The 26218-nt window shown below is 44.0% G+C and overlaps 1 protein-coding gene across 12 annotated transcripts in view; it reads left to right on the forward strand.

Moving 5' to 3' along the window:
- Positions 1-26218, forward strand: part of PIP5K1B (phosphatidylinositol-4-phosphate 5-kinase type 1 beta) — a 315659-nt gene that overhangs the window by 45530 nt on the left and 243911 nt on the right. For 3 of the 12 annotated variants that reach the window (XM_049633363.1, XM_049633382.1, XM_049633249.1), the window contains exon 1: positions 9449-9524. The exons of 6 other annotated variants lie outside the window; for them this stretch is intronic. Coding sequence is in view for 4 of the 6 variants with exons in the window: in XM_049633249.1 (XP_049489206.1) it covers positions 9503-9524 (22 nt within the window). In the remaining 2 variants the exon portion in view is untranslated. Of the gene's footprint in view, positions 1-9433; positions 9525-26218 lie in introns of those variants that run through there. 3 more of the 12 variants (XM_049633348.1, XM_049633297.1, XM_049633255.1) reach the window with 3 other exon arrangements.

Here is a 26218-nt window from a genome sequence, read left to right on the forward strand (position 1 = left end):
GCCGTCCCTGTTGTCACAGCCGTCCTCCGGCCGCGGTGCCTGACTGTGGCCCCAAGCACTGCTTCCGAATTGTGGGAAGGCCACAGAAGCGCAGCCTTCATTTGGAACGAAAAGACTAGTTCCTGATCCACAGCCCATCTTGCGTGGTGCAGAGGACGAGGATTTTTCTTGCAGATTCTGCCCTAAGAAAGCGGTACGTTCGCAGGTTTCAAATCCCCTCCCTGTCCTTGGCCTCCACAGCTGGAAGTTCATGCGTGATGGGAAGGTCGTCCTCCCAAGGGAGAAGTACAAGCTGGATTTTGAAGGAACGTGTGAGGCTTGAAGTCGGCTGGGCGACCGCCTCCCCTCTCCTTCTTTCCCCGGGTTGCCCCACAGACGGTCCTAACCCCAGGCACAAGTCCGAGAACTTCACATTCTTCCTTTGAGGAGGTTTACTCCACCCAGGGCCATCCAGACTCCCTAGGGCAACACCGTTCGCCCTAGGCGATATGCTTGCTTCAGGAGGAGGGAATCTTATCTCCGACATGCACATTCTCTGGTGTGTCCTATCTGGTTATTATCACATCGAAACTGCAGCTGTTGACGGTTGTGTAATTACTGTCTGTTGATTATACAGTAATAGACCGCCAATTTCATTGGTTAGTGATTACTGCTTCCCAATGCACACGAGAGGCCACGTTTTACTTCACGCTGGCTTCTGAACGGTCATCAGTGTTCACCCTCCTACTAATAATGCCTGATATTTGAAATGTCCTCCGGAGTTCGCTGAGCACCTTCCATTTGATGATCTCCTGGGAAAATGCAAGCAGGCACCTTAGGTTAGGGGAGTGGGAGGTAACGCTTTTCTCCGTGGTGTTAAGTAACTTTCAATGTTGGCATGATATGGCTATTTTTTTTTTTTAACAGCGCGCGTATCTTAGGTTATTAGCGAAAATTAAAAAGTGGCTTTGAGTTTGTAGGACTTCCAGCTCTTTAAGCCTCCTCCTTGTCACAGTCCAAAAGGTAGAGTCATAGTAGATGGACCCTGTCCAGGATCGTATGAAATAAACCCTTGTTTCCCGGCCAGGTCCTAGTACCCTCAGATCTGAACCAGAATATGATTTAATACTACATTGTAAAGAAGTGGGTTGTCTACTCTATGCTAAGTTTGCTTAGCATAGAGGCCTCCACTGATTTATTTTGATTTTTATGGAGGTGAGATTCATGCGACCTAAAATGTCACCATTTTAAAGTGAAAAACAGAGGCGACCGCCACTGTCTAATTCTGAGACATTGCCATCCCTCCCAAATAAAACCACCTGTCACTAAGTAGCCATTGCCTAGTACCTGCTCCGTGTAGCCCTGGGCAACTAATCTGCTTTTTGTTTCTGTGGATTTAACTGTTCTGGGTATTTCGTCGAAGTGGAATCATGCAATACGGGTCCTCTTGGGTCTGGCTTCTTTGGCTTAGCGTACGTTTGCAAGACTCACCCACGTTGTAGTAGATATCCGTACTCTATTCTTTTCGCCGGCTGCATACCCGGTATTCTTAATGTCACAAGTTTTATGGGGTTCTGAAAATTCCAGCACTGACCCCCTGTAGACCCACCATATCCTTCTCTTGGTTGGCATTGCCTTTCTATCTCAGTAAGCTTGGGATTTCAACCCATAATAACGTGCAGATCCTGAAGATGCATGTGCAGGTAAAGCCATAATCAGTTGCATATCACTCAAGCAAGACTCAGGAAGAAAGCCGTAGGCCATTTTCTGTAAGGATTACAAGTAATTCTTTGGATAAGAAGGTAGCTCCTTGGGGATAAGAGATGTGCGCTAAATTATGTCGAGGATATAATGGATGCAAACATTCTCAAGACTCTCGCATCATGGAAATCTGTGCTTTCGTGATTTTTATTGGCAGTGCTTAAAGCACCTGTCGATGTTTTTAAGTTTCTTTGCATTGGTTCCCACTCAGAGCTTGGGACCTGCTGGTTTAAGATCTTTTCTTTGGTCTTTGTAGGTAGAGTGATATAAAGAAGAACATGAGCTTCAGAGGCAGAGACAGCTGGGTTCGAATTTCACCTCCACCCCTTATTAGCCATTGGTCCTTGGGCAAATGACCTGAGGTCCCTCAGGGGTCAGCGGACGTGTTGTCACCCCCTTGTCCTGAGCTGAAAAATCGCTCTCAAAGAGACCCGCGTCCTCGTCTCTGGAATGTGTGTTATTTAGAAAATAAAAGAATCTTTTCAGAGGTGATCCATTTAAGGATTTTGAGATGAGCAGACTATCCTGGATTATTATCCCTGTGTTCCTAATGCCATCCCAGTGTTCCTAATAAGAGAGGCGGGGGGATGACACATAGCGACACAGACTGAGCAGATGATACATAGACACGGAGAGGAGAAGGTGAAGTCGAAGGCAGAGACCGAAGTGATGCGGCCACCAGCCAGTGAGTGCCACTGCTAGAAGCAACCAGAAGCTGGAGGAAGCAAGGGCCAGCTTCTCCCATGGAGCCTTCCGAGGGACTACGGCCGCTGACACTTTGATTTCAGCCCAGGAGTACTGGTTTTGGACTCCTGGGCTGCGGAGGTGGGAAGGAGTACGTTTGTGTAGTTTGAAGCCGCAGGTTTGTTGTGCTTTGTTTCAGGTGTTGTCGGGAAACACGCCTCCTTCTTTGCTAAGCTGGTGTGTGGCTGCATTTAGCTGGTGTGTCACAGTTCGTTTGCCTCCTTTCTCTCCTTGCGTCAAAGATGGTGTTTCTCGAACTTTGTGTGCAGCGGTTAAAAGTTTTCACTCCAGAACTACGTTTGTCAGCCTTGTCGCCGTTGACCTCCTAGGCCAGATACTTCTTTGTGGTGAGGCTGTGCTTTGCATGGTAGGATATTTAGAAGCATTCCTACCTGGCCAGATACCAGCAGCACCTTCTGTCCAGTGGTAACAACAAAAAAAAGTCTCCAGGCATGGCCAGATAGCACCTGGGGGACAAAATAACTGTGCTGAGCACCGCTAACCTAGATTTGATCTCCGCTCCTTCACTCAAGAGCTGTGTGTTCCCAAGTAGGCTAGACAACCTCTCTGAGCCTCCGTTTCATGATCTATAAAATAATACCAATATCTACCTCACAAAGTGGTTGTGAAGGTAAGCACATTAGATAACGTACACCAAGGCCTCAAAATAGCGCCTGGTACCTAGTAAAGTGTTAAATAAGTGAAAATTTTTACATTATTAACACATGCTCCGCCATACCCGTTTATCACGCTATTTTGTGTAGTTTCCCTTATAGAAATAATGGGCTTTTAAAACCTTTTCCATGTAGTAACTTCTATTACAAAGATCAGGGTTTGAAATTAAATATGCTTCTTTCATTACCCGCCCCTTCCCACCCCACTGCTCCCCAACTCTGTGCCTAAGAGTTGAGGAATCATGGCTGAGCTTACGTGCTCGGATCGCCTGTCAGCCGTGCTAACTCGCTGAACTCTTCCTATGATCCCGGTCCGTGAGCTGTAACAACAAGAAAACCCCTTTCCATCTGTCAGTGATCGTTCTATTATTCTGTAATTACGGCTTTCTCCTCCGTGATGTAACTGTTGAATTCACTTATAGACGTGTCAACGTCTCTATTCAAATGTGCGAAATATTTAGCAGCATTTAGCAGTTTTTGGTGAAATGCTAGAAAGTGTTTTGAATAGATCCCATCATCTACTTTTGTAAGGAAGAGGAATGTGCTCCAACTGTGGTTTAGGCCATTGTGTCTCTAAGCACGGGGGACACTGCACAAAACAAAGACTCCCTCTTGTCACTGAGCTTGCGTTCAAGCACAGAATAATAATAATAATAATATGCATGATGATTAAATGGTAGGGTATATTGGAGGGTGGTAAGAATTTAGGAAAACAAGCAGTCTAGGGTAGAGGGGGGTCGGAGTTCTGGATAGGCACTTGGGGACGAGACGTGACCTTGAATAGGTTGGGAGCATTTTTCACTCTTCATAGAGGTGAATGAAAATGTCTTTGTGGATTGAAACTGATGTTTGCAAATGGACCTCTGCTTTTGATGAAGAATTGGGATACCTGAGTCTTTCCAGGGTGCTAAAACTGTTCCTTCTCCACAGTGCTGCCTGGGAATGTCTTTGAAGGTTAAGCCATGGGGCTTTGGTTTATCCCAGCTGCCGTGGGAATTCTGCATGGGAGCTGCCTCGCAGCTCAGAGCACTGGTATTTACGTCAAATAGATTATCTTTTTAATTCTGGTTCTCTACGTCTATAGTGGATGACTTTGGGCAAGTCACTTAATGTCTCCAAGCCCCACCCTCCTATGACCGTGGTAAGGATTAGAGGAAATAATGCATCGAAAGCGCTTAGACATGTGTCTAGACCATAACAAATCCTCCGAAAATGCGGGCAGTTTAGTTTTCCAGTTAGTACATAGAAAATGTCTAAGGTAGTATGTAAGTATTCGTGGTAATTGTAATTGTTTGAAATCTGTGCTGCCGCTGCTCTAATAAACCCTGCCTGCAGAAGGGAAGTCTACATCGAGAGCCTGTGAATTGGCTTTTCGTGAGCTTGGGGTCCAGACACACTTTGAGTGCTCTGTGCAAAATAACCTGAAAGGAGTTTGAAATGAGAGAGTGGAGGCAGGGCATCATTCAGGTAATAAAATCCAGCTATCAAAAAAAAAAAAATGTGATTAATCAGTGATCATGGATGGTTCCATTGATGGACTTTTGTCTCTTAGGTAGCGGCGTGGCTATTCACTTAGCTGGTAGATGCTTAGATAGGCATTTGTTAAATGATGGAGAAGAGCAAGTCACCCCGTGATGCTGAATGACTGCAGATGTTCCCGAGGGAGGGAGAGGCTTGATTGGGAAATGGTCAGGACCGGGAACAGAACATACACGGGATGCCCTGCTGTACCACCAAAAAAGCCCTAGAGGTCATGGACTTGGTGGTTGTACCACACTGTGATGTGCTAAGTGCCACTGAATCATTCACTTGAAAATGGTTGGTTTTGGGGCGCCTGGGTGGCTCAGTCAGTTAAGCGCTCAACTTTGGCTCAGGTCATGATCTCGCGGTTTGTGAGTTCGAGCCCCACGTCAGGCTCTGTGCTGACAGCTCAGAGCCTGGAGCCTGATTCGGATTCTGTGCCTTCTTCTTTCCCTGCAACCCCCCCCCCCCCCCCCCCCCCCGCCCGCCCCACTTATGCTTTGTTTCTTTCTCTGTCTCAAAAATCAATGTTAAAAATTTTTTTCATATTCTATGAATTTCACCTTAGTTAAAAAAAATGAATTTATGACAGTGCCAGGACTAAGACCCCAACTCCGCCATCCCCATGTCTAGTCTTCAAAAAAGTCAGCAGAGAATAGGGCATCTTATGCTGGGACCTATGGAATAACTGTTCTTTAACTTTACAAATGTGTTAAAAGCTTGATGTTTCAGATATCCAACATTTGGGGACTGTTTGCTTGTTTGTAAAATTCAGCCCTGATACATTGTTGACATAGATAGAAGCCAATGCAGTTTCCCCCTAGTATTTATCCCAGTATCTTGCCCGTAGTAGCTGCCCAATAAATCGGGATTGAACTGAATGTATGTTGTTTTCAGTGTTGCCGTAAGTTTAGGTGTAGTACGTCAGTGGAAATGGTGTTGGACTATACAATATTAGCAATCTCGAAGTTCACCTTGCTCTCAGTTGGGTAACCTTGAGGTGGGGCCACTCATATTGTTAGTGGCAAGGCCAGGATGTTGTGTTTTCCTCCCAGTTTTATTGAGATTTGATTGACATACAGCAGCGTTTAAGGTGTGTGCATAATTATTTGACTTACATATATCGTGACATGGTTACAGTGATGTTTGGTTAACATCCATCATCTCCTATAGATACAGGCAGAAGAAAAAAAATTGGTCTTTTCCTTGTCATAAGAAGCCTTGAGTAAATACTCTTGTAACAACTTTCAAATATACCATATGGCATTGTTAACTGTAGTCACATTGCATGTTACCTCCCCAGTACTTCTATACCTTAAAAATGGAAGTGTGTCCCTTTTGAGCACCTACATCCGGATCCCCGTCCCCCCACCCTACCTCTGATAAATGCAAATCTGATCTCTTTTTCCTATGAGTTTGGACTTTTTTTCTTTTGTTTCTTTCTTTTTAGAGACCACATATAAGTGAGATCATACAGTATTGTCTTTACCTAACTTATTTCACTTAGCATAATGCCCCAAGGTCCCACTGTGTTGGCTTAAATGGCAGAATTTCTCCTTTTTATGGGTGCATAATACTCCATTGTGTGTGTGTGTGTGTGTGTGTGTGTGTGTGTGTGTGTCTGCGTGTGTGTGCACCATATCTTCTTTGTCCATCCATTTGTTGATGGATACTTGGGTTGTTCCCACATCTTGGCGATTGTGAATAATGTTGCTCTTGAACACAGCGGTGCAGATGTCTCTTTGACCTACTGTTGTCTTTCCCATCAGATACAGTCCCAGAAGTGGAATGGCTGAACCTGACTGTAGTTCTTGTTAATTTCTTGAGGAACCTTCATACTGTTATCTGTAGAGGCCGCACCGCTTTGGAATCCCGCCAACAGTGCACAAGGTTGCCTGTGTTCCCAGGTTGTTGTCTTTAAACTTAGTGTTTGTGAAAACATCCGTAGGTAATCCCATCAGCGATAGCACTGGAATATGATTCGTTTCCTTTTTTCTCCTTACTTTCTCTCTAAGATTCTGGCAACCCAATCACGTTTCTAGGAACATAAGACCCAGGTTTCATCTCTTCTTTTTGCCACTGCTTAGCCAATGTGTGTTTCAGCCAGTTCTTCTCCCAAGTTTCTGCTAGCTCACCTATCAAGTGGGAGGAGTAGGGGCCAGGGACTGGAGTAGACATCCTTCTGAGGCTCCTTTTGATTCCACCTGCCGTGTCAGGAATTAGCTGGTGAGTTGGTGTTGAGCTGACTTAAAGATGAGGGGTTATTGCAAGTTCTGTTTAAATCGGACCTGTTCTTCATACTGTTTTCATGATAGTGGTTGAGAAAGATCCAGAAGGAATTAATATAGCCGCGGAAGAGGTAGCAAAGGGTCATATCTGGAGTGCGGACGAAGATTCTGCTGTATTTTAAGTTCATTGTAACAACAACAACAACAACAAAAAACAAGAAAAGAATCACAGGAAACATACTGCTTTGGAATTTGCTTCTTAAAAACTTAGGATGGTTGGTGCCCAGCTGACTGTCAGTGGGGCATGTGACCCTAGATCTCGAGGTTGTGAGTTTGAGACCCACATTGGGTATAGGGTTTACTTAAAAAACAAACAAACACACACACGTATTTATTTATATGTATATGTATATACACATAATTTGAATAATATATAATAAAATCTAAGATGGCATGTATACATTTTCTGTAACTTTTTTACTGGTTGCATTTTTAACAGGCATAGTATAATGAGTACAGATTACTAGTATTGGCAATGTAATTTAACCATTAAGTGTTATAAAATACTTTAAATAAGCTTTAAACATCTCCAGTCATTTCCATGGGATAAATTCCTGGAAATGCAATTACTGAATCATTTGAGGTTACAAAATGATAGGGTTTTTTAAAATTTATTTTTGTTTTTTTAATGTTTATTTTATTTTTGATGGAGACAGAGCATGAGTGGGGGAGGGGCAGAGAGAGGGGGAGACATAGAATCCCAAGCAGGCTCCGGGCTCCGAGCCGTCAGCACAGAGCCCGACGCGGGGCTCGAACTCACAGACCGTGAGATCATGACCTGAGCCGAAGCAGGACGCTCAACAGACTGAGCCACCCAGGCGCCCCAAAAATGATAGGTTTTTTTAAACGTACATGACCAGATTTGTTTCCATCAAAATTGTATTTATCTAGATTTTAGACCAGCAATGAGATTGGCCAGTTTCCTGCTTGTTGGAAAACATTTGATGTGATCACTTTTTAAAAATCTTTAACATGTTGATAACAGAAACACTGTATGAATGCTTTAATGTGCATATATTTGATTTTAGGTATGTTTGAATATTTTGGCTGTTTGTATGATTGCTTCATAAATTGTCGTATGTCACGTGCCTGTTTCTAAAAGCAAGATTTTAAGTTAATTCACAAGAAATTTTTATTGGTTAAGGTTATGAACTCCTTTTCTGCCCTGTGTTCAATTTGCCTGCCTTTTGGTTTTGTGTTTAGTAGTTTTACTTTTCTCGAAGATTGATATTTTATGCTGTCAAATCGCATAACATTTTTCTTATGAATTTGGCCTTTGTCGTGCTGAGCCAGGCCTTTTCCACACCATTATTATAGAAATAGTACTGTAATTTTCTTCTAGTACTTCCGTGGTTTTCTTTTTCACATTTGAAAGTTATTGCACCTGAACTTTCTTTTGGGTAAGGCAAGAGAGATGGGGATCAAGTTTATTGTTTCCAAAGTGAACAGCCAGTTGAGCGACCTGATTTAAAATTCATCTTTTTGGCATTGATTTGAAATGTCAAATGCTGAGTTCTAGACTATTCTTCAACACTTTGCTGCTAAGAACAAAACGCGTTTCAGTTCCTGTAGCTTGAGAGCACATTTGGGTGACATCTGGTAGTGCAATAGTTATTCATCCTCTTGCCCCCCAAATTTATTGAGTATTCTGGACAATTCTTCTAAAGGAAATTTAGAGTAATTTTATCAAGTTCTAAAGAAAACCTCCAGCAAGGTAGTAATGGGAACTGAGTTTCATTTCCGTATTTCTTTGGGGAGAATTGTCATCTTTACAATTGAGCTTGCCCCTTGGGAAGGATGGCACATGATTTCATGAGTTCAAGTCTTCACTTGTGTCCCGCACTAAAGTTGACATGGTACTTTATGTTACTTCTGTTCACCTCTCTTTAAATGTACTCCTGTTTGTTTGGTGTCTTTTTCCTTGATAAATGTGAGTTTCATCTCCATTATATTTCTTAGTGGGTTATTTCTCAAGATTAAGGATATCACTGATTTTCTAAGAATGTTTATTTATTTTGAGAAGGAGACAGAGAAAGAGAGTGAGAGAGGGAGAGAATGCCAAGCAGGAGCCATGCTGTCAGCAAGGAGCCTGACACAGGGCTCAAACCCATGAACCGTGAGATCATGACCTGAGCTAAAATCAAGAGTCGTATGTTTGAGCCACACAGGTGCCCTAGGAAACTATTGAACTTTATGTTTTGGCTCTGATTTTTTTCCCCCTAGGCAATTCTACTGGATTTGATAAGTGGATTGATTATTGTTTTTCCAAATAATGTTAATTATATCTTCCAGTTCCCGTCATTTATAATTTTGTACTGCTTCGGCTAAAACTTGGAGAAAAGTATTCAAATAACAGAGGTGATGGGAGGCATCCTTACCTACTTTTTGACTTTAAAGGGAATGTCACTAGCGTTTCACCAGCCTGTGTGATTAGTGGATCTCTTCCCACAGGACCTTGGCAATTCCAGTCTCTTTCTTCTCCAAATAAAGTACAGTTCATAACAAGTTACTGCTGTGTGGCCTTCTTGATGTTTAATGGTTAAACTGTGTGAAAATGGTAACTACATTTGCCTGGAGTTCTATGACTTCTAGGTGACCTCATCAGTCCTGTAAAGAAATACCTTTTCGCGTAGATGCTCAGTGATACTTGGCTGCCCTGCTGAACTTTGCAAAAACCTGTAAGAAATGATTTGGAATACATCACACTCAAATTAGAAGAGTGGGTTAGAAATTCCTATAATGCAAAGCCTTAATTTTGTATGCAGTATTATTAAGGTGTAGATGCACCACGTAGTTCAATGGTTTAAATTTCATTCCTACGTCAGCGAAACAGAGTTTAGTTTCAGCGTGTCTTACTTTGGAGGCTGCTCTCCTAAAGAACCCATTTCTGGTTTTCGTACTGGTCCTATTTTTTGGATTAGCAGTGTGGTACTTTTGAAAGCACATTTATGAGTGTACTTCTGTTTAATGATGTCACAAGCAGTTTATGTATTATGTGTTAATGTATTATGTGCTAGGGTCAGAGGAGCGTGTTAACTCAAAATATGTTCAAGTACCTTAGTAATATGGACTCTTTATTTTTTTTTTAAGTTTATTTATTTATTTTGAGAGAGTGTGTGTGTGTGAGTAGGGGAGGGGCAGAGAGGGAAGGAGAGAAGAATCCCAAGCAGGCTGTGCACTGTCAACACAGAGCCTGATGTGAAGCTTGAACTCATGAACTGTGAGATTATGACCTGAGCCAAAATCAAGAGTTGGATGCTGGAGGCACCCCTGGATTCTTTATTTTTTAACACTCCCCCCTACCCATACAAAAAGAAACGGAGGGGGGGGGGGATGTTGGCCTGTATAAATAATTCAAGTTTGCAACGTGTGCAAAATCTTGAAAAGTGTAAGGAATATAATCCTACGAATAGAGATTACCATTGTTGGCATTCACGGTAGTTTTTCCTTCATCTGTGTAATTGCTGTCCTGTATATCCAGGTCTTCTCACCTAAACATTATAAATAGATGTTTCTCCTGGATGTGTAGCGTTTAAATAGGAAAACAGGGCAGTTGGGCTGTGGGAATCTGGGGAGAGATGATCCTTACAGATGGCCACAGTCCTGAGGATGAGTCCCAGGGGATGACCTCGGCATGGTCTGCCACCCTCCTGAAACAATCACGGACCCAGGTATCCTCAGCGAGCCGGGAAAGCAAAGCTGAGATTATCCCGCATGACCTTCTGGGAGGCTTAGGGTCGCCTGAACAAAAACCCTCCTTTCCTCTGAGCAGCCCGGTGGCTTCTGGAAGCTGGCCTCACTCTCTGAGCCACCATGTAGATTTTGCTTTGACATCTTTGATCAGTCGTCTGACACATGGAGGTATTACCCGCGTAGATGTGCTCCTGTTTTGTTTTTTTTTTAACTTTTTTTTTTAACGTTTTTATTTATTTTTGAGACAGAGAGAGACACAGCATGAACGGGGGAGGGGCAGAGAGAGAGGGAGACACAGAATCGGAAGCAGGCTCCAGGCTCTGAGCCATCAGCCCAGAGCCCGACGCGGGGCTCGAACTCGCGGACCGCGAGATCGTGACCTGAGCTGAAGTCGGACGCTTAACCGACTGAGCCACCCAGGCGCCCCAGACGTGCTCCTGTTGTACGCAAAGAATAGCATGTAGAGGGAGAGCAGATAAATTGCCTTATTCCTAAGGCCGAATTCCAGGGATTTTTTTTTTAGGGCCTTTGGCCATGTGATATTTTACATAAATATTTTTAAGAACCCTGTTTGCCAGATCAGCATATCTCCCGCTGTGGTATAATATTAGTTCTAAAAACTTATAGCTGATCCATTACCAAAGCCAAAAAAGGGGGTGGTGGGAGTGCTTGAATTAGAAATTTAATGTGAAGAATTTGTGAATTGCTGGTATTTTCATTTTGTAAGTGTGGCACATTTGTGGAAGAAATAGGTTTCTAAAAATGTGTAAGTGGCTGCTCTGTGGCCCATGTATTCCTTCTTAGTTTACAGTTGTTTTACAAGGTTGTCTGTAAATTACAAGCCAACTGACAAATAAGTGAAGTTTTAAGCAGAGTAATTTTGTAACTTTTTTGGGGGGGGGCAGGCATCCTGTACTCCAATTGATTGGAAATAAAATTAGGGGCGTGTGGGTGGCTCAATTTGGTTGAGCATCCGACGCTTGATTTCGGCTCAGGTTATGATCCCTGGGGTGTGGGATCGAGCCCCACATCGGGCTTTGTACTGAGTGTGGAGCCTGCTTGAGATTTTCTCTCTCTACTTCTGCCCCTCTCCCTGCTCACATCTCACTCGTGCTCTCTCCCCCTCTCTCTCTCTCCACAATTGAATGAATGAATGAATGAATGCATGAATAGGAAAAGAATTTTTTTGTATCTTGGACATTTTTACACAGTTTGGAGATTCTTATCATGTGTCTGTATGATCCTTTGCCACCTGTTCCTTCTATAATTTCTTCTTCACATCAAGCAAATAGCTTGTATTTTTGCCTGTGTTTCCATTTTCTAGAATTTCAGGTTAACATATACAAGTGTGGCAATTTACTCCTTTAGAACAGCACTGTTTGATAGAAAATACAGTGAGAGGCACTTACATCATTTTAAATTTTATAGTAGCCACGTTTTACCTAATACATCAAAAATATTATTTCAACAGCCACATGAGAACTTAATGATATATTTTATATCTATTTTTTCTTCAGACCAAATCTTCTAAATTCCAGCATATATTTTACACTGAGAACACATTCAGACACTGGATTTTCATCAGAAATACTGGGTCTTTTCCTGAGATTTCATAAGTTTTCAACTGAAAAAGTAGACTCCCATTCCCAGGTGGTCCCAAACATACGTAACAGTAACATAAACCAGCAGAGTTTTAAAAACTTTTTACATTAAAATTCAATAAAATTAGGGACTCCTGGGTGCCTCAGTCTTTTGTGTCCAACTTTGGCTCAGGTCATGATCTCACAGTTCATGGGTTCAAGCCCCGTGTCAGGCTCTGTGCTGACAGCTCAGAGCCTGGAGCCTGCTTCTGATTCTGTGTTTCCCTCCCTATCTGCCTCTCCCCTGCCTGTGCTCTCTGTTTCTCTCTTAAAAAATAAATAAATGTCAAAAAAAAAAGTTTTTAATTACATAAAATAAAAAATCCACCTCCGTTACACAATTTCAAGTGCCATTTAATTTTATGCATGGTGTCGAATCCTAGTTATTGGTTGCATAGGGAATTGGAAGAGAACTGGCTTGAGGAAGAGGAGACTCCTATTGGATCTGTGATTAGCTGTGCGATCTGGAGTATACAGGGCCTGGAGGTCTTCATTTATAAATTAGTTACAAGGAATGGACCATATATGTTCTTCACTGCGGTCCCTTTGATGCTCACAAAATGTGATGAATCTTGGATGCAGAAAGCCTCAGAATGCAACATAACATCAATTTGAATGTATTTCAGACCACTGCTGTGAAATAAATCGCTTTCAAGTGTTATGTTTCACGACACATAGCTCAGGTGGGGGGAGAGAAGGGAATGGCCACATCGGCCATGGTAGTCCATGGGCGCTCTCTGCTCTCCTTCGAGGGGGGGCGGTAAATGTCCACGTGCTGTAGAAATTATAGAATGAGTGTATTTCTTTTCTCATGAAATTGCCTATATTCATTTCCTGTTGCTGCTGTAACAAATTCCCACAGATTTACTGCCTTAAAACGACAGATTTATCTTAGAGTTGGAGAGGTCAGAGGCCCAACATTGGTCTCCTGAGGCCAACAGTGACGCACCAGCAAGGTTGCCTTTTTCCTGGAGGCTCTGGGGGAGAATCTGTCTTCTTGCCTTTTTGAGATTCTGGAGGCCAGGAGCATTCCTTGGCTGATGGCCTCTTGCCGTCCTCAAAGCCAGCAGTCGCCGGGACAGTCTTTCTCACAGTCTGTCATTCAGACACCAGCTTTCCTGCCTCCCTCTTGCCTTTGAAGGACCCCTGTGGTTCCCCTGGGCCCACCAGATAATCCAGGATAATCCTCTTTTAAGGCCAGCCGATTAGCAACCTTAATTTCACCTGTATCTTTAATCCCCCCACCCCCCACACACCCCGACTTGGCCTAATCACAATACAGTCACAGGCTCTGGGGATTAGGACATGGCCATCTTCGGGGGACCGATTTTCTGCCTGCCACAGTGCCTCCGAGGTTTCATAGATTTTGCCAGTAGTTTCGCAGCTGCTCATTTTTGTTGCTCTGCTCCCTTTTCCTTCTCCAAGACAGGCAGCAGTCATAAGGCAGGAGTCAACTGAAGGAATGAGGGCTAAGTAGTGACGTCGAACGGCTGACGCAGAATTTCTCTTCCGTGAAGCCTACCTCCGTCTCCAGCTGTTTGTTGAAACTAATTAGATGCGGAAGGTTCTCTTACTTAGGACCATGTTCCCATCCATGGGATGATAGACTGTGACCTTCTAAAGGGAATAGGGATGTATTCCCTAAGTTTATTTTTCTTCCTTTACCTCTCATCAGAGACACCATAAATGTTTGCCAAAGGTCGGCATGAAGTTTTCTGTCTCTGCTGCGCAGGTGGTTCAAAGTTGGGGAGTGTCTTTCTTCTGAGGACGGAATCATGATGTCATAATCATAATGTGAACGTGCTCGTTAAAATGGAAGAATTGGACTGTATTAATTTGCACTTCAGTCCACTCTTCTGGGTAGATTTTTATATCCGGCTCTCGCTGTAATTCTTTGTGTCTCTGGAGAAAACGCCATATCCATTTCCAGATGTGTTCTGCCATTATCAAAGGCTCAGAGGGAAATCTCCTGCGTGCGCCGTGAGCATTCAGAAAAAATGTCTAAGAAGCTGATACGGAGAAGATAAGGCAGAGATTTCTGAGTGTACTGAGTAAGCACCAGCAGCCTTTACCTTGAACTTGACGGTGTTATTTAGACTTTACCTTCTGCTGCTTTAGAGGGTAGTAGCCTGATTGGGAGACCTCCGTGGTTAAGCTCCGTTTGATATGATCATGATATCTGTCTCAGCCACTCACTCAGCAGTGTTGATGAGTGCATACTCTTGTGTGTCACGTTTTAGAAAGTGATGGGCTTACTGTCCTTAGAGCTGCCATACTGTACGAGGCTAGGAGTCACGATTTGTGTCACTGTGTCGTCTCCAAGAATGGCACCCCTCGCAGTGGTGCAGTGAAAGACAGCGATGCTGACATTGCCCGTGAGAGAGCCCCTAGCCTGGTGGGGAACAGATTTGCATCGAGTCCCTTAGTGCTTACATTACGTGTGCGTGGGCACCTGCCCAGGAGCACGGACGAGAGAGTGTCTTAACTTTTCCTGAAAAAGTTGGGGTATCTGGAAGGTCTCCCGGAGGGAGCCCAGCCTAAACCGAGTGTGGAAGAATGAATAGGAGGTGGTCAGATCGGAAAAAGCCAAGACAGTGCTCTGGGCCACGTGAGCAGTGTGCAAAAGCATATGGCATTTGCAAGACCTACAACTACTTCGGCGTGAGTGAGGTATGAGATTCATGTGGGAACATGATGAGGCAGAGCATTTAACCTTCCTCTGCCTCAGTTCCTCATTTAGTGAAACAAAGAAAACGTTAGCCACCTTTTGGGTTCTTGTGAGTTTTAAATGAACTACCCTAAGTAAAATGCTTAGAAAGGGGCTCACATGGGAAAATCACTTGGGACGCCTGGGTGGCTCAGTCGAGCAAGCCTCCCACTTCGGTTCAGGTCATGATCTTGTCATTCGTGAGTTCGAGCCCCGCGTCGGGCGCTGTGTCGACAGCTCGGAGCCTGGAGCCTGTTTCGGATTCTGTGTCTCCCTCTCTCTCTGCCCCTCCCCTGCTCGTGCTCTGTCTCTCTTTCTCAAAATCAAATAAAACACTTAAAAAAAAAAAGAAAAGAAAAAGCACTTAACAAACGTCAGCTATCGATGAAGACAGTCACAGTCCTGTCATGTGAGGTTTGAAAAGTAGGCAAGGTCTGCATAGCGAAGGAATTTCAGCGTCCTAATGCTGGCATGGGGAAAATTATAAAGGAATTTTTTTTTAACGTGCTTCACAGCTTTGTAGGTTTATAAACTCTGTGTCGTCCTTTTTCAAGGCTAATTAGACCCTCGTGAGTTGACTTATCCCACTCACAATCACCAGATTGATGAAAAGGGCCACCTTGTTCATGTACGTGCAAACGTGAAAACACTCATCACGCTGCGATAATCATGGCCATGGGGTGGTGTATCTTCCTCCCACGAGTGGGCCAACTTTTCTTCAGCTCGTCTGTTAAGGTCAGATGGTCTGTAGGTGAGGATGAGGGTCAGAGCAAATGCAGAGGAACATTCGAAGGGCTGGTTTCAGCAGATGATGTCAACCCCGTGGGTCAGTCCGGCTCATGAACTACGTGTCTGTTAGATGAAGATTCTCCGAACACAGGGTCCGGGGCCCCACCTTCTCTGGAGAGGCTCGAGACGCTACACTTCTCTTCTCTCTCCTTTGATACATGTCCATCTTTTCTGATACATTTGTTCCCCCGCTTTTTTCTTTCTTTACCTTTGTTTCAGCTTGCTTGTAGGAGATGTCGCGGTTTTCCAGTTTATCTGGATTCTCTTTAAGGTTGGCTGCTCTTTGATGAGGCTTTGGGGTTTGCTTAATCTCAACAGTAAAAGTCTCCATAGTGGTCAGTTTTTCATTGTGTGCACGAGCTAAATGGTGGATTATTTCTGGGAGTATGTATTCATTTGAGCCCATCACCCATGGAGGGTGAATTCAGAGAGCTATTAATGATGTAGAGTGGCCTGTCCATTTCTTGATGTCATTGTATTTCCCTAATCTGTTGTTCTGGTCATCTCTCCCACTAAACTGTGGAATCCATTATATCCGGGGACCCGTAGTAGAATGAATGAGTTGGTAGGGTAACAGTTGTATCTTAAAGTTGTTGTATTTGTATCGAAATGAACATTCTTTCATCAGAGTACTATTGTAGGTCTTCAGCCTTTTAGGATCTTTTACTGAATGCTTTAGGAATAGAAAAAACATTTATTTTACTGGATTTTCATGCTACCATTTAAAGCTATAGTGTTATTTTATACATTTTTATCAAGCATTACAAGGTCAGGCTGATTAAGCAATACTTAAAACAAAAAGTAATGTTAAGACAGAATTATTCTAGTTATCCTTGGTAAAGGAAATCTTTTCTTGCCCTCATGTCCGTTATGTGATCTCCTAATCATAAATAGCAACGTATCCAAAAAAAATCGATCTTAGGTTTCCAACTGTAATCACGTTGATTTCCTTAATCATAGTTATTAAAAACATGGAAGCATTTTACATGTTCGTGTGTATTTTAAAATAAAACCAGTGTTTTTTAAAAGGTGGAGAAGGCCCATGTAAATTTGCTGCCTTATGGAATATATGTTCTGAATATTGTTCTTAAACATTGAAACAAAAACGCTTTGATGGAATGCTACATTCAGTGCTCATTATCTTGAATTCACTTGCAGGTCATTTGTTCTCGACTGTTAAAAAAAAAAAAAAAAAAAAGTGAATGTTCTTGCTCCAAAGGAAATTTTTGCTCCAAAGGAAATCAGTCACAATTGTTCCTAACGGGTGCTTATTTAAAACGGAGAGCTCTGGCAAAAATAAAAATGAAAGCTCTGCGAGAGACTGCACTCAAAATTTTTAATGTTTCAGACGTTACAGATGTTGACATTTTGATGAACCAGAGCCTGCCTCCAGTGTTATTTTAGTGGTCTGTTCCATGGAGCTGTGAGAGATGAGACGGTAGTATAATGAAACGTTTATTAAAATGCTTACAGTGCACGGAAAAGTTGGGCGTGGCTTGTGCCCCACTGAATTCTGTGCTCTAGCAAAAACATCGTATAATAATGTTCTGGTCCATATTTATGTTAATGCAACATGGAGATAATGGGGGTTCTCCCTCACTTGGAATAAACTAAAAGCAGAATTTCAGCAACTTTCAGCAACAGTACCAGACCTACTGCTAAAAATGCAAGGCATGTTTTTCTTCTTCTTTTTTTAATTCTCCAGGAAAATAATAGGACCTACAGTGTTAAGGAAGAAATAGAATTTCGTATGGCTGTTTTGTGTATAGGTAGATACTAGATCATATAAAGCGATTTCTTCATTGATTGCAAAGGACCAAAAAGCACATGAAAGAAAATATCCTATTTGTTAATAGCTTTTTAAAGGCAAGCAGGCAAGCAGAGAAAGAAAGAGGAAGGAAGGAAGGAAGGAAGGAAGGAAGGAAGGAAGGAAGGAAGGAAGGAAGGGAAAAGCGCTACATTTTGTTACCTAAATCTCAGTTTGAGGAGAGCTATAATACCAAGGTTGGAGTAGATGTAGAGAACACTCTGTTGGGAGCATCGATTGATGTACACTTTCTCAAGGGCGAGGGTGTTCATCAGAAGCCTTGAAGTACATAACTTCCCATCTAACAGTTCCACCTCTGGGAATTTAGCCTAAGGAAAGAATTGAACGATGGGGCCTTAAATAAATACACACACACACACACACACACACACACACACACACACACACACTGATATTCATTGTAGCATTGTTTGTAAAAGCAAAAATTGGAAACTTCTCCAATTTCCATGAAGATGATCAGATTATGGCTCTTTTATCCCTGAATACTTTAGAGCTGCCTACGATGATACTATGGAAAGATGGCGTAATATGGTAAGTTAGTTAAAAACAAGTGTGGATAATACAGTGTCATTGATGGTTACAGAAAAGGAGTGTTAGAGCTCGGGTACCTGACAAAATTAACAGAAGCTATCACTGGATAGTGGATGGCAAGAAATCTTTGTTCTTGGCTTATGTTTTTTCTTTGCTTATTTTTTTACGTAAGGAATAGAGACTTTTTTATACGCAAAACCATTTTGTGAAACTTACCTTTGACTATCACTTCTATATGCATAATTGGATGCGCATCACAAAGATGTTCAATAATGTTCAACATAGCACTATTAACGGTTTTTAAAGAAAAATTTTTAAATGTTTTTTTATTGGTTTGAGAGAGAGCATGTGCAGGGAGGGGAAGGGAGAGAAACTGAGAATCCCAAGCAGGCTCCATGCTGAGCAGTGCAGGGCTTGATCTCAGGACCGTGAGACCATGACCTGAGCTGAAAACAAGAGTCAGATACTTCCCCGACTGAACCACCCATGTGCCCAATGGTTCTAAAAATTTTTAACATATATATTCCCTCTTGTCAGGAATTTAAGAAAGTCATGGTATAACAATGGTATAAAGCATGGCATAACAATGCTTCATAGCCATTGAAATTATAGATCTGTATGTATTGATACGGAAAAGATGTTCGCATCGTGTAACAAGGAAAAAGCAGGGGAACAAACATAGTGGGTAGGTAAGGAAAGTAGGTATGTAGACGGATAAAAGTCTGCAGTGTTTTTCATGATAGTCGCACTAGTAGTCCTTTCTGTGTGATGGGATTATGGGTCATTTTCAACTTGTTCTACGTCTCTTTATTTTTTCAATTGTTTACAACGAACAGATACTCCTTTGATGACTAGGGAAAGTAAAAATCAACAAAATTAGAGGCAAACAAGGAGGAATTACCACAAAATACTATGAGATACGAGGGGACATTCTGTGGAGATAGATGAGTGGGTGGTGTTTCTAGGAAAATTTACTTTATCAGAGTGGTTCCCAGCAGAGAGATCCGAAGTCAATAACCACGTAAGAAATGAAAAACTTACCAAAAGGTGCTTTCTCAATTCAAAGTGCAAGCCTGGATGGCCTCAGTAAATTCTTCCAGCATTCAAGGATATTATTAAATAGGGTGAAGTTACAAATTATCGATGTCCCGCTTTCGTGCGGGACATTTGGTGTAAACCAGAACCATTCTGCGTAAACCTGGATACATTTTCCCACCACGATTTCAGTGTTTTCTATGCATACGGCAAAAGTCAAACTTGGGAGTTTAAGATGTTAAAGCGATCTTTGATGCCAGAGTTTCGCACTGGTAGTGTGTGTGCATATGTGCGTGCGTTCATTCACACACACTGAACGTCAGTCATGCTTATGAATATTGATGCAAAACCCCTCAGTGAAATACCACCAAATAGAATTTAGCAGCACATTAAATAAGTACCATAATCGAGTGGGGTGCATCCCGGGAATGTGTGAGCTTGGTTTCACACTAGACCAAAAAAGAAAATCTGTGTGTTCATCTTTCAGTGCCAAAAATGCTTTGCTGTACTTCAGCGTCCAGTGATACATTGATTGTGGCAGTGGTTACGTGACCGTACACATTTGTCAAAACTCCTTAAACTGTGTTCTTTATGAGGGTGAATTTTAGGGATTGCCTGGGTGGCTCAGTGGGTTGAGCGTCCGACTTTGGCTGAGGTCACCATCTCCTGGTTCTTGAGTTCGAGCCCTGCGTCCGATTCGGTGTCTCCCTCTCTCTCTCTGTCCCTCCCCTCTTGAGCTTGCTCTCAGAATAAATAAGCTTAAAAATAATTAAAACTTGGTACAATTAGAATAAGTAGAATGAAACAGAACATCGGAGTGGAGGTTGCAAACTTCGCTGTTATTTGTAGGTGTTTGAAGTGCACACCTGGAAAGTAAGAGAATCGGTGGAAAAAGAGAATCAGTGTGGCCAGTTGGAACGGGTGCCTGGTGGGGGAAGCGGCAGGAAGAGAGGGAAAAAGTGGATGCATACATCATCCGCTAGCACAGGTGTCTGAAGTATCGCCCACCATCATTCATAGGCAGTGCCCCACACCTGGCCCCTGCAAGGCAGTGCAGGACATTCTTTCACCTGCAGGACATGACTTTGTCCTCTCCTAGAGAGCATGTGGCCAGAGACAGGGGTTGAGCATAAATAAAAATGACAAGGACCTTACGAAAAGAGAAGAGGAGTGACAGTCGTGGGGCATAAGGGCTGAGCTTAAGCCAGACTTTCCTTTTTGTTTTTTTTAATCGGTATTAGTGTTAGCTTTTAATTTTTTTTTTTTGATCAGTGTTAAAATGTGTTCGCTCTTCACTTTTTAGAAAATTGAACATCTGTAGGGGGTTCTGGGTGGCTCAGTCGGTTGGGCGTCCGACTTCGGCTCAGGTCATGTTCCTGCGGTTCGTGAGTTTGAGCCCCGCGTCAGGGTCTGTGCCGACAGCTCGGGGCCTGGAGCCTGCTTCGGATTCTGTGTCTCCCTCTCTCTGCCCCTCCCCCGCTCATGCTCTTTCTCTGTCTCAAAAATAAATAAACATTAAAAAATTTTGAAAAAAAGAATAAATGTTAGAAGAAAATTTTGAAAAAATTGACATCTGTCGACTGTGAGAGTCCACAGTTTTAGAAATCTGGATTTTCAAACCCCCCCTTTTTTTAAATGTTTTATTTTATTTTTGAGATGGAACAAGTGGGGGAGGAGAAGAGAGAGGGACAGAGGATCTGAAGTGGGCCCTGCACTGACAGCAGAGAGCCCGATGTGGGGCTCGTACTCACAGATCGTGAGATCATGATCTGAGCTGAGGTCAGACTCTGAACCACCCAGGCGCCCCCAACCTCTTGAGTAACTGGAGGCTCCAGCATCCACGGCCGCCCTCCTCTGCAGGGGCAGCCGTCTGCGGGAGCTGACTGGTAGCTGCCTGCTCTCCTGAGATGCCCGAAGGTTCTCCAGTCTGCTGAGTGCAGTGCTGTCTCCCGGTGCTCTCGTCCATCTGTCCGTCTGCCCTTGGAAGCAGTTCAGTTGCGTCTCCCAGTGTTGGTGATAAACTGAAGAGTGATTCAGGGCAAACTGGGTTCTTAGTGGTGAAGCCGTGTCCATGGGAATCGACTAGTCTTCCCGTTGGAAAAAGTGATGGAAGAAAAATTGGAACAAACGATAAGATTTTTACTGCATTGAACACACAACTTGTTCATACCCAGTGATAACGTCCTTAATTCCCCCATCGTAGTTTTCACATGGAAAAATTGTTATTTTTTGAAATACCAGATGGAGGGTTCGTCTTGGCGGGGAACTGGCCATCGCCCACCTCTTCCTCAACATTCTTCCTTCCGGGTTCTGCGGTTTGTGAAGAATTGCTTTTAGGCCAGGGTGATCCTTCTCTTCTTTGACGATCATTAAGGTTAATTGAGCCTTTAGATTTTATACATTCCACAAGCAAATTCTACTTAACGGGACAGGCTTTCACTGTCGTATATGCCGTGGGACTTTTTGCCTCTTGTCTACTGTGTCTGGCGGCCAGATCTGTTGGGTATTCTAGAAGCAATAGCAGCAGTGGCCTTTTGCCTACATTTTTCTAGAAGGAAGGTGGACGGTTTTATGTTGTCAGTCATGGAGCTGGTTCAGTGTCAGTAGCGCCCTGAAACTATGGCTGTTCTTTTTTTTTTTTTTTAATTTTTTTTTTTAAACTTTTTTTTTTTTTTTTTTTTTTTGGGACAGGGAGAGACAGAGCATGAACGGGTGAGGGGCAGAAAGAGAGGGAGACACAGAATCGGAAACAGGCTCCAGGCTCCGAGCCATCAGCCCAGAGCCTGACGCAGGGCTCGAACTCACGGACCGCGAGATCGTGACCTGGCTGAAGTCGGACGCTTAACCGACTGCGCCACCCAGGCGCCCCTGGCTGTTCTTGATGAAGAAAAGAATGAGATAATTTCCCCCAGATCTGACTGATCTAGAGCTAAAGGTTATTTTATAGACTTTAAATAAATATTTGCAATCTGTTACTGGTGTCCTCCTCATTCACCTCCTCCACCACAGCAGGCTTTTTCTCTCAATTATATGTATTTTTTCCTTTCTTCTTTGTACCACCCACATTCCTCTTACCAATCGTCTTTTCTCAGGAGAGAAAAAAAAGTTTAAGCAAGTCCCATCCCGTGACCCATCGTTGGTGACATTTTATTGCTTGTTTTCCTCTCCGTGTATGTGAAAGCACCGTGCACCCGGGTTCTCAGTCTGAATCAGCCAAGTTCTTCAGTGCTTAGTCTGTGTGGCTCCCCCCACCCCCACCTTTGTCACCTCCTCCTCCGGGCCCGGCTCCTTCCATCTTGATTTTTTTCTTTTTTTGCACTCTCTCCCTCTGCCTCTACCAGAGTCCTCTCCCCACGGTTACCAGGTGTCTCTCAGACACTAGAAATGCCCCCCCCCAATCCTTCTATTCTTCAGCATTTCCGCCACATGGGACAAGTGTCAGATGTCCCATGTGTAACCAGCAGCACTCGTGGGATGTGCGCAGAACTCTTTATTTTTGCCTCTTGGTGTAAATTTATTCAACGGGGAAAGGTCTGCTCTTGTGAATGTGAGACCCAGGAACCTTTCCGCTCGCTCGTGGGCGGAGAAGTGTTCTCCTGTCACTTGAAGTCACTGTCTGCAGCTGGTGTCGCAGATGTTGGGTGCCTTGCAATTGGCAGAGTCCAACTTCACGTTAGGGGCTCCCCTCCCTGGGTGGGGGGTGGCCGCAGGCAAAGCTGCTGGGCTCCTGAGGAGGGCATGCTTGTCTCGTCCCCTGCCTTTGGCCATCTTGCTGGGGCTCTCACCTCCCTGGGTCAAGGCAGGGGGAGGAAGGAATCCAGGTGATAGAAGAACAAAAATTCTCGGTCAGAGGTCTTACCCAGCTGGTACTACCATAAAATGGCTTCTTGTGTTCCGGGTTCAGCAAGTTAAACCAGACTCTCTGGGCGTGTTTTGGGTTCAAGGAATCTTCACAGACCGTGGGTCCTTCCTCTCAGCGGAAAGCAATCTTGCTCGTCTCCAGAACTCTTCGTACTTTGATAAGGACTTGGGAGCCGTAGAGGTGCTCTCTCCGCCTCCCCCCGTAGTTTCTAACCGTTGGAGCACATCAGACTCACTCGGGGGCAAAAAAAAAATTTTTAATAGAAATTCCAATACCCCGCCCCTGGCCTAGTGAGTAGGAATCTCTGGACTGGGACTCTGTTGTGTTTTTTTTTTCAAAATTCCACAGGTCATCCTGATGCTCCCCGAAGGCGGAAGACACAAGAGCTAGCCTGTATTATATTTACTCATTTGCAACCTACCTCCTTCCCGGACTCTCAACTTCCTTCGGGGTCCTTTTCATCTTTGCAACACCCTCTACAGAGACTTAATCATAACAGACTCTGAGGATGTGTTTTGTGGCACGAAGAAATTTGAAATCTCGGGGTTCTGGCAGAGAAGCTGTGTTACCAGCATTGGTTCCGTCTTCAGACTGAAGTGTGTGCAGTTTTAGTGCTCAGTAAATATTGGATGATTTGCTGGCCAGGTAGTCGGTGCCCAAGAAGGAGAAGCAGGAGACAACAATCTAAGTAAATAAGATATGATCCTGGTTTGGGTTCCAGGATCTCTTTTGAGGAGTGTCCTGTCGGGCTGTGTTCTAAGAGCTTTGTGCATATCACCTGCGTTACTGTTCACCACAATCGGCTGCTAGAGGGACTGTTCTCATTTTTTAGGTAAGAAAAGTGAGGCTCAAGGAGGGGTAAGTAATTTGATCCCCAAGGTCACACCTTTGTAAGTTACAGTCAAGATTTAAACCCAAGCTTTCTGACTTCAGAGCCCAAGTTCTTTTTAAATTTTTTTTTAATGTTTATTATTTTTGAGAGAGGGAGAGAGACAGAGCGTGAGTTGGGGAAGGGCAGAGAGAGAGGGAGATAGAATCGGGAGGAGGCTCCAGGCTCCGAGCTGTCGGCCCAGAGCCCGACGCGGGGCTCGAACTCACAGACTGTGAGATCACGTCATGGGCCGAAGTCGGACGCTCAACCGACTGAGCGATCCAGGTGCCTCTAGAGCCCAAGTTCTTAGATACTGTGTTAGAGCACTTTTCACTGAAGGCAGGGGAGGGGGGAGTAAAGCTTTAGAAAAATTTGGGGAGATACTAGGGTTAGCCACCTCCTCCCTTCCCTCCCTTCCCTCCCTTCTGCCCTCCTTTTCCGTGTGCCTTTCTCTCTGTAGTCTGCCTGGCTGCACTCTTGCCCTTGAGGAGCATTAATGAAAGAATCGAGGAAGAGGAAGAGGGCGTATGGACCTTGATGAGATGATTTCAGTTGATTCACTCTGGCAATGTTGAGGCAAACTGGGTGGGAGTGGAGGCATCCTACCTGACCAAGCCTCACTGGAGTCCTGGCATTAGGGGTGGGGCACCTGGGGGAGGGGGCGGGGACCCAAATGCTTTAGTAACAAAGGCAGAAGGGAAGGACACAAGGTACTAAGAAGGTAAAACTGAGGACATGGAGTGAGCAAAGACAGGAAGGAGAGGAGAGATCTAGATGATGTGGAGTTTTGACTTGCGGGGGAGATTGTGGTGTAACTCATTGTTAACACCAGCAGACTGGGGGAGGGGAAGAGTGAATTTGTTCACCGAAAGGTGTGAAAAGTCCACGTGGGGACAATGCCTTGTAGGTGGTTACAGATTCCAGGCTCAAGGAGGGTCAGCCATATCTGGGGACAGAAATGTGAGCCATCAGTAGAGTGGTTGCAGTGAAAACCATGGCCGTAGATGCTGTTGCTTGGAGAAGGACTCTGAGGTGCAAGGGAAACCCACGGGACAAACATCGCAAAATAATCTGTACAAATTTAATAAAACATCCTGACTCTGTCCATCCTGGATGCCTTTTTGAGCCTGAAGAAATCGTTGGCTCTCGCTGAACCTCGGTTTACTTGCTGGTCAGTTTTGGTACGCCTCATTTCTAAAGCCTCCTTCCGATCGGATATTCTGCCACTCTGACCCTTGGCACTGGTGCTCATGACTGCTTTGGGATAACAGGGCATTTAGTAATGGCCTGATTTTGTAAGGTCGCTAGGACCCATAAGCCCTCGCAGTTCACGGAGCCCTCATCTGTCTGGCAATCAGAACGATGGTCCTGTGCACGTCCAGTCCACTGACCTTCTTGGAAGATCACTCGGAGTACCATTAATGGGGCAGGTGTGAGGAATCCAAGGGTATTTTTTGAGAGGCAGTAGGGGAGATTAAGAGCTCACCTCTGGGGGCGCCTGGGTGGCTCAGTCAGTTGAGCGTCCGACTTCAGCTCAAGTCATGGTCTTGCACCTTGTGAGTTCGAGCCCCCCGTTGGGCTCACTGCTATCAGTGTGGAGTCCGCTTTGGATCCTCTGTCCCCCTTTCTCTCTGCCCCTCCTCTGCTCGCTGTCTATCAGAAATAAGCATTAAAAAAAACCCCACTCACCTCTGGGCTCCCATTCCTCTACCTGTACCGCTTAACCGGTTATGTCATCTCAGGCAACTTAGCCTCCTGAGAACCTCTATAAAATAAGGATAATAATCCTAGAGGTGGTTTTGGGCCTGAACAGGGTGATACACAGTCCTTATGAGGGTCCCTGGCATGCATGCCTTCACTAAATATGTTACTATTCTATGATGATGACAATGACAAAACCATTGGTGGAAAGCATCTTAAGAAATCAATCTTAGGGGCACCTGGCGGGATCAGTCGGTTAAGTGTCCGACTTCGGCTCAGGTCTTGATCTCGCAGTTCGTGGGTTCGAGCCCCACGCTGGGCTCTGTGCTGACAGCTCAGAGCCTGGAGCCTGCTTCGGATTCTGTGTCTCCCTGTCTCTCTGCCCCTCCCCACTCATGCTCTGTCTCTCATTCTCAAAAATAAATAAACATTAAAAAATTTTTAAAAAATTGATCTTAGACTTTTGGCTTTCAAAAGGAGAGAGAAAGAAAAATCTGTACCATTTCCTAATAGGTGGGAACTTTCAGAGGGCTGAACCCCACGGGTGGTAAAAAATACACTTCCTGTTAACAAATGGACTTGTGTTCGGTTTAG

Source organism: Panthera uncia, chromosome D4 (assembly GCF_023721935.1).
Source record: "Panthera uncia isolate 11264 chromosome D4, Puncia_PCG_1.0, whole genome shotgun sequence".
NCBI lineage: Eukaryota > Metazoa > Chordata > Mammalia > Carnivora > Felidae > Panthera > Panthera uncia.